Genomic DNA, 7899 nt, shown 5'->3' with positions numbered 1-7899 from the left:
AAGTACAAAATTACTATACGAAAATAGAGCACTTTAAGTACATTATGGAAGTGCACTTCTTTCATCTGGGTACAATCATACACTGACTGCATTTTTGCCTTAATTGCATGAATTTTAAGGCTGCTATAATTCAGCACTGTAAATACATGTTACTATGAATTCATATTTATATATTACTTGCCTATTATAAATTGTATATTGCTGTTTATCTGATGATCAACTACATTTGTGACATATCAAAGAATGAGTGTGTAGGGTCATATTTAAAATCAGGACGCTTGTCAAGTATTTAGATTTTGTTATTCACGTTTCAAAGTCTTATTGGACAGTGTAAAGACACAAATTATAATTGCTGTCAAGAGGTTGAATGCCAGTTAAATACTTTTATTAGCTTACAGAAATTTGTAATAAAATGTATTTTTCCCCATTAATTTAATCTGGTGTATTATATGTCAAGGACCACAGAGTTTTTGTCTTTATGTTTATTAATCCCTTTAAATCAAGATAACATGTCTTTATTTAATGCTATGGTCCAAAGACCATGCACAGCTCTTGGCTAACCATTTTAAAACATCCACAAACATAGATCAGAAGTCAGAACACATCAACTAAATTCACAGTTTATTTGAAAACTCCAAAAATATAATTAATATAAAAACTCAGAATAAGAAATGCACAGTCGCTATAATGTTCACAAGCAAGTGCACACATAAGTGTAATTTCATATATGAACCAATTTTACCAAATCACGTAGAAACCAAATAATATAGCCTACATAACAACATGTGCTGTATAATTAAGATAAAGACTGGACAAAACCAACCCTGTACTGCATATTTAGTTTTGGAGGAAACTGCAATACATTCAGTTCTACTTCACGTTCCCCTGAAAATAGCCATGTCAAACAGCTCTGAAAAATGACCAACTACTGAACTGATTTTGTATCCTGAAAACAGTGCTATTATCCTAAATGATGGACCAATTTACTTTTTTGTGTACAAATTTCTGCTTGGGACTACGTTTCTTGATTTCTTCACATTTTTGGTCACAGAATTGTGCTTGTCAACTTCGTGGGCTTAAATAATATCCATAACCCATGAGCTTGTGATAATCTTATTGAATTCACTGCGGAGATTGGGATAACTGCGATAGCCCACTGGCAGCTTTAAGATGCATCCACATGTTCGTGGTCTGCGAAGAAAATTGTAACAGGCTTCTCTGTGAAATCTGAACCAGTACAGAACCGGAGGAAAAGCTGAAGGGTGTTCAGATCAAATTCAGGAATGTACTTTTTCAGACAGCGTGCAACTGTTGTCTGGGGTGCCGTCACGTCATCTGGAGGAGGAACATCTCCTTTACCGTTATTGCAGTTGTTTGAATTGCACAGTGCAACCATCTATCCATGCAACATCCACCATAATGGGACGCCAGCACTCGATCACATACATTGGGGCCTGTATGATGTCTTTGTGTCCCATTTGTGCCAGCAGAGGGACCAGATTGTCCTTGTTGTCCTTGCACTCAAGAACATCAAACCATTAATCTGAGTCAAAGTCTTTCAAAGCGCTCATACTGACAGCTCTTTCTTGTTCAGACATGTACAGCAACAGGGAATCCTTTAAATTACTGGTTGTAGTGCCATTAAGTACTTCTTCCAGGAATGGTTTTTCCAGTTTGGTAAGTATCTAGCTTGCTTCTACCCTTCAACAAACACTCTAGCTACTGCTTGCCACTCCTCACATTGATAATCATATCTGATGAAGGGCACTTTCACATCCAACCCCAGAATGCAGTTGTCATAAAAATCAAATTCAGTCTCAAAATACACCAATTTATTCCCCCTTTTCAAGATGTCCATTTTGGTGAGCACATCTTAATGTAAACCTCCATACTAATAACTTCTGGATTCTTAAAAGTAAAGATTAGGTCAGCAGATTGTGGTTCATGACTTGTTTGAGGCAGTGTTTGGACACCCCTTTATATACTTCTCTCCCGCAACAGCCAAACGTAACAGATAAAAAAAACAACATAATGCATATAATTGTTTCCCACAATGAAATGTTTGGTAACAAAGAAAAGAAAATCTGCAAGTTGATAAGATGATAAGTCTTCTTCTTCAAGGACAGCTAAAAATAAGTGTCAAAAACACATCAGATTCAGAGAATGCAGAGTAAAGAATTATAAACATTGCTTTATTGCATCAAAATTTTTCCAGTGTCTTTATCATCATAATGTGATGATATTATTCACTTTGCGAGAGATCATGCAGTAGAATTATACTTGACTAAGATTAATAACTATAAACTATAAATTTAAGTTAAAGCATTATTTCACTTTCAAATGAAAGCTTTACTCACCCTCAAGCCATCCTAGGTGAATATGACTTTCTTCTTTCTGCTGAACACAATCAGAGTTATATTAATAAATATCCTGACACATCCAAGCTTTGTAATGGCAATAACGAGAGAGTAAAAGCCTAAATTATCACTTCATCATAACAAGGAATCGAGTCTCTTCAGAAAATGTGGACTAACTCGCTCTATTCATATGGATTATCTTTACGATCTCATTATGAACTTTAAGTTTCAGTTGCAAAGGCAGTCAATGAAAGGAAATCTCAAAAAGATCTTCTAAAGAGGAACGAAAGTCTTACGGGTTTGGAACGACACGAGGGAGAGTAATACAACTCTTATTTTATATTATGTTGACAGTCATAAAAAGTTAGAAGTGAACTGATGCCTTGGTGCTCAACTAACCACAATCATACTCTAAAGCCCCAGGTATACTTCACTTTCCGAGCCCGGAAGTTGTTGCGCCCGCGCATCTATAAACCATGGATGTGGTGCATGCAATGGTGCATCCACCATTGCAACATAGTTCAGAAGATACACCAAGAGAACAGGAATCAAAAACGATGGAGAAGGCATGCTTGTGAGTTTACTCGCCTTGTTTTTGAATCACTCTTTACACACTCTTCTTCACATTGTGCTCAGTACTGTGCGTATTGCCACCTAGTGGACTCTTCTGTTCTGTTTGCGCATGCGCTGTTGCACGCGCACCGTCCGCGCGGTCTTGAAATTCGTGAACCGAGCCCTCTGCATGACGAAAATTACGCACGAACAAAGTATACCCGCGGCTTACGGGTGTATTCACACTGGACACTATGAACCGTGCCTGAGCGCCTTTGACCCCCAAAGCCAGGTTTGTTTAACTAGTGTCATTGCTCCTTACCTTGCCCTGGCATGGTTCTTTTAGCCGTCCCTGGCCCGCTTAGAAGAGGTGAGCCAGAGCGTGGTTCAGTTTGGCTCGAGCGTGGTACATATGCAGTGTGAGCGCTAACCGTGCCAGAGCTACAGTACTACTTTTGTGAACACTTTTCAATTAATGTAATTAAGTATAATTGGGTTTATAACGGGTCTAATTCTCAGCTTATTGATGAACAGGAATTGTAGTTTCCAAGTAAAGCTGCAAATTCCTCTATTAACGTCAACTGCCTTCGTAATAATCCTCTGATACAGTATGTTTTAAAGTTATATTATTTTAAAATACTTAACATATAATTGTTTTAATTTATTTTTTTCAATTTGTAATTGTTTTTAAAAAGTACTTATAATTACTTATGTAAGGATATGTAAATGTAAGGATTTTAAGATTTTCAAGTCGGCAAACTAAATTCATCTTTGGCATCGATTGTGACTCCCAGAATCAGAATCGGAATTGAATCGGATCATGAGGTGACTAAAGATTCCCACCCCTCGTGCCTAGTTTGAGAACACCCTAATTTAAACCATCTGGATTCATTCACTGGTGTACCAGATACTGCTTAGTTAAATTTATGAAATAACTATTAAAAGCAGCTTCAGGACAAACCGTAATCACATTAGCTTTATTGAGAATACACTGACAGATTTATTACATCTTACCATTAATGTTTGCCAGTACTGGAGAATATAGTCCTTCAGGATCATTTGTGAGAAAGAAAGAAGATTCATGAGTTTATCCATTTCATGCACAATGATAAAGAGTAGATTACTAATAACAATAAACAATATATATTTATTATATATATATAAAAAAGAATGGCCTAAATGCCAACTAAAAAAAAAAAAACAATGAAAAGCTAATAAATACATTTTTCAAGAAAGAAAAATAAGTGTTTAAAGAAATTAAATGTTCATCAAATTACCTATATGAAGTATTTTAAGAGTGAATTGCTGGTATGACATAATTTCATAAGAATAAAATCAATCAAACAAACATAAACTCACCTTCGATTAATGGACAGTGGTCTTCAACAAACTCTGGTGTAAAAAAACAAACTGATCAATTTTTGATCACTTTGAAACAATTAATGTTTTGCCAGTATTACACACAAGTATCAAACACACAGAACTAAAGAGATTCATAAGAATGCAAAACAGGGATCAAATTAAAGGAAAACACTTGCAGCTCTTCTATGTTTCTTTTTCCTGCATTAATATCACTATGTAATCTCTTATAATCACTTGAGCTTTATGTTTTGAAATAATCATAAATCATAAAGAAACACAATTCTGTCTAGTGGTTGGAGAAAAATAAGGGAATCTAAAAACTCAAGCTTCTAAGCAAAAAACACATTATAAAAGATAAAACACAAAAGGAAACCTACTGATAAATTCAGGGCTGACTTTATACTGGACAAAGTGGAAGCTAATGATGATGATTTGGATGATTGTGATGGCAATCAGTATCCCCAAAAGTTCTTTGCTTGACACATCTGAAGAAAAAGAAACATCAGATTCATTTGCTGAATGAAAGATGTTACAGTACTGTAATGAAGGTTGCACATTACAAAACACACTTACATGAACTAAACTTGACATAAAACTCATAATGAGTGTCTATGTAGTGTGTGATGAAGATATGAGGTTTTGTGCTAATTCTGATCATAGGACAGAGTATGATATCAATACAGTTATATGATTGTGATACAGTAATGTAATTTTCTGTTTACTGTACTACTGTTCTCGACTTCTGAACGACTTTCCTTATTCATTTCCATTCATCAATCTCTCTTATATTTCACTTCATTCTCCTATACTTAAGGGCATCGTGGCCTAATGGTTAGAGAGCCAGATGGGTAACCCGAAGGTTGTGGGTTTGATTCTCAATACTGGCAGGAAATGACTTGAGGTGCATTACTGCATTAAAATGCATATAAATTGCCCACATTTCACAATCAAGTCCCACCTTACATTTAAAAAATGGGTTATTAATGCCATTTTTCACTGACTTTAAAGCAATCTGTGAGGCTTATCAATCTATTAAATGGTATTTTTCCACTTCATAATTTGCAACAAAAAAAAATCTACCAAAATGCAATGTGATCAGACCTGGTGCCATGTTTCATTGCAGATAGCACATGACATCAGTGATCATGTCCATGTCTGTACAATGGCAACATTTTTGGACATTTAAGTGAGACTTAAAAATGTATGAATTTCATAAATACAACTTCTGAATAGGAAGGAGGATCTCAGCACCAACTAAAACAAAATGAATCTGACTCTCTGTGACTTTCTTCTATTGTAAGTAATGCTGAAATAAATCACTGACTCACCTTCAAACAGATCACTCTCATAGACCGGATCACTGGTCTCCTCACTCACTGCGTTCTTCAGTGTACAGGTGTAGAAGTTTTTTAGGTTTCCTTTGTTTTTGACTGTGATGGACTCTCTTGTTGGATTGAGCTTCGAGCCTTTCAGTGTTTTTCCAGCAGAATTCTTCCAGATGATCGTTTCATTGTATTCACATCTCAAATACACATCATCAGGATTATCTTCTGTCATATTCACTTTTATGACAGGTTTGGGGACTCGCTCTGTGAAAGAAACAGTGAAAAATGAATGCTACCAAGTCCAAAACACAAGACAATACTTGGGTAACTTTTGTCAGTGTGATGAATATTATGATGTTATCATAAATTTAAAATCAATTTAGCTTTAAAACAAATAAAAAAAAGGCACAAATACTGATAAAAATTACTATAATCATTATCATTATAATATTATGATTATAAAATTAGGCTTATCAAATATAATCAATATTCACTCACCCATAACAGTCAATGTGAATTTTTGTTTCTGCTCTTTCATGTTGATGTCAATGGTATAAACTCCACTATGTTCGACTTTTAGATTAGTTATATTAATTTCTCCAGTCTTTTCATCAACAGTTGTGATGCCTTTGAATCTGGGATTCGGGATTTCGGGAGTTTCTGGTTCTCCTTTTTCCCATTCAATCGCCTTGACAACAGTAATTCCATCAGTGGTGATGTGTTTCCAGATGATGCTGGTGACAGGAGGAACAAATTTGTCTGGACGAAAAGAAACTTGATCACCCACTGCTTTCAACACATCTTCACCTAAAAAATAAGTATGAGCAAATATGTTAGTCATCATTCATCACACAAGTCTCTGTTGGCTAATTTCCCAAGAACACGTCAACAAAATTACCTAAAGTAACTTTAAATTACTGTATTTGGACATAGTATGGTATCGAAATATGTAATGTAGCCCACATGAAATACTTGTAAAAACACAATATATAAATATGATTATTATCGTGATCAAAGTAATCATGTTATAAAAAATCTGGACCAATCTACACTCCTTTAGTATAGGTGTTGACATTTGACATGTGGCTGATAACTTAAAATAACAACGTAAATCAAAACTAGCCACTGTCGTGAGTACAATAAACTAAAATACATCTCAGTCATTTCATTGTAAATCTAAACGGCTTGAAGTAACCAAGAACCGCGCGAGTTTCGACCGAACGCTTTTCTACACCGTCCTGACGAAAATAAAAGATAAAGTCGCGACAGAAACTATTGTGAATCTATACCTAAAATACACCGCAATCATTTGATATTCATTATTAGACAACGAAACTTTGATTTTCGTAGTAAACCATCGTTTTTTTATAACTACTATGAAATTATTTATAACTGTCAAAAAAGAAACGGACACCACGTGATTACTGATTAACCGTTAAAATCTTACCTGAAACCGCTTCAGTGGTGATGAACACAACGATGGAGACGAACGTCAAACTTCGAAGTGACATTTTTGTAAGAAAAAAGTACACTTTTATTCACTTTCCTCTAAATTTTGCTCAGACGGAAACACGGCGACAGAATAGTGGTTATTAAGGAAGATAGAAAACAGAAAAAATGAACACATGCAGCATCTCCTCAAATACACCTGGCTGCTGAATGGGGCGGGGCTACACGCGTCGCTCCGCCCCATACTTAATCTGATTGGCTCAGTCGTCTTTCACAGGCACACATGATAGGACATGTGTCCAGAGTTGTCTGTCTTCACTATAATGCACAGACAAGACATTTATGGAAAGCCGTTCTCAGGATATGAATTCTTGATTTCCACAATTCAATTCTTGATATCAGTAATTGTATTTTCACTAGTGAAATGTCACCATCTGCCATTCAAATTCAACTGTTGATATCAAGAATTGATTTCTTACTCGTTGAAATTCCAATTTCACATATCAGGAATACAATTAAGACTTGTAAAAATCATATTTTTTGATATCATTAATTTGTTACTAGTGCAAATATATATTCTCGATATCAACAATTGAATTACTACTAGTAACAATGTTCATTTACAGCATTTACAGTACTGCTGCCATCTTGTGTACGTTCATTGCAAATGTTTGATAATGTCTGGCACAAGTGTGTGTCTGTGTCCAGCAGGACTACCAATCACAACCACTACATAGTACATGAAAAATATCCACTGCATAACAAAAGTAAACTGCATAAACTGCTTTAATTTTTCCTTTTTTTTTCTTTTTGGAGTGAATATTTGGGGTGTGCTGTTTTATAATAAATGATTT

At 35.2% G+C, this 7899-nt stretch overlaps 2 protein-coding genes across 3 annotated transcripts in view; both read right to left on the bottom strand.

Moving 5' to 3' along the window:
- LOC125272906 (SLAM family member 9-like) overlaps positions 1 to 7899 on the bottom strand; it is a 55254-nt gene that overhangs the window by 37586 nt on the left and 9769 nt on the right. The window lies entirely within an intron of this gene.
- On the bottom strand, positions 610 to 7468 carry LOC125272908 (SLAM family member 9-like). Of its 2 annotated transcripts, none has more exons than XM_048198087.1 (8): positions 7044 to 7468; positions 6095 to 6403; positions 5600 to 5860; positions 4649 to 4756; positions 4269 to 4301; positions 3924 to 3956; positions 2358 to 2397; positions 610 to 2126 (listed from the first exon to the last, which is right to left on the bottom strand). In XM_048198087.1, the coding sequence occupies exons 1-7, from the start codon at positions 7105 to 7107 to the stop codon at positions 2360 to 2362; spliced, it is 846 nt and encodes a 281-aa protein (XP_048054044.1). In that variant the 5' UTR covers positions 7108 to 7468; the 3' UTR covers positions 610 to 2126; positions 2358 to 2359. The 2 variants fall into 2 exon arrangements, with proteins under 2 accessions (XP_048054044.1, XP_048054045.1); XM_048198088.1 differs by having other exon boundaries at positions 2358 to 2394.

Source organism: Megalobrama amblycephala, linkage group LG7 (genome assembly GCF_018812025.1).
Source record: "Megalobrama amblycephala isolate DHTTF-2021 linkage group LG7, ASM1881202v1, whole genome shotgun sequence".
NCBI classification, from domain to species: domain Eukaryota; kingdom Metazoa; phylum Chordata; class Actinopteri; order Cypriniformes; family Xenocyprididae; genus Megalobrama; species Megalobrama amblycephala.
This window is presented reverse-complemented; position numbering and strand designations above follow the sequence as displayed.

What these genes read in the sequence shown, in the direction of transcription:
- LOC125272908 (XM_048198087.1), bottom strand. Translation starts at nt 7,107, where the DNA reads ATGTCACTTCGAAGTTTGACGTTCGTCTCCATCGTTGTGTTCATCACC. An exon ending in TGAGAGTGATCTGTTTGAAG is followed by an intron (nt 4,757 to 5,599) that starts GTGAGTCAGTGA and finishes CTTTTTCTTCAG; the next exon opens with ATGTGTCAAGCAAAGAACTT. An exon ending in CCACTGTCCATTAATCGAAG is followed by an intron (nt 3,957 to 4,268) that starts GTGAGTTTATGT and finishes ATGATCCTGAAG; the next exon opens with GACTATATTCTCCAGTACTG.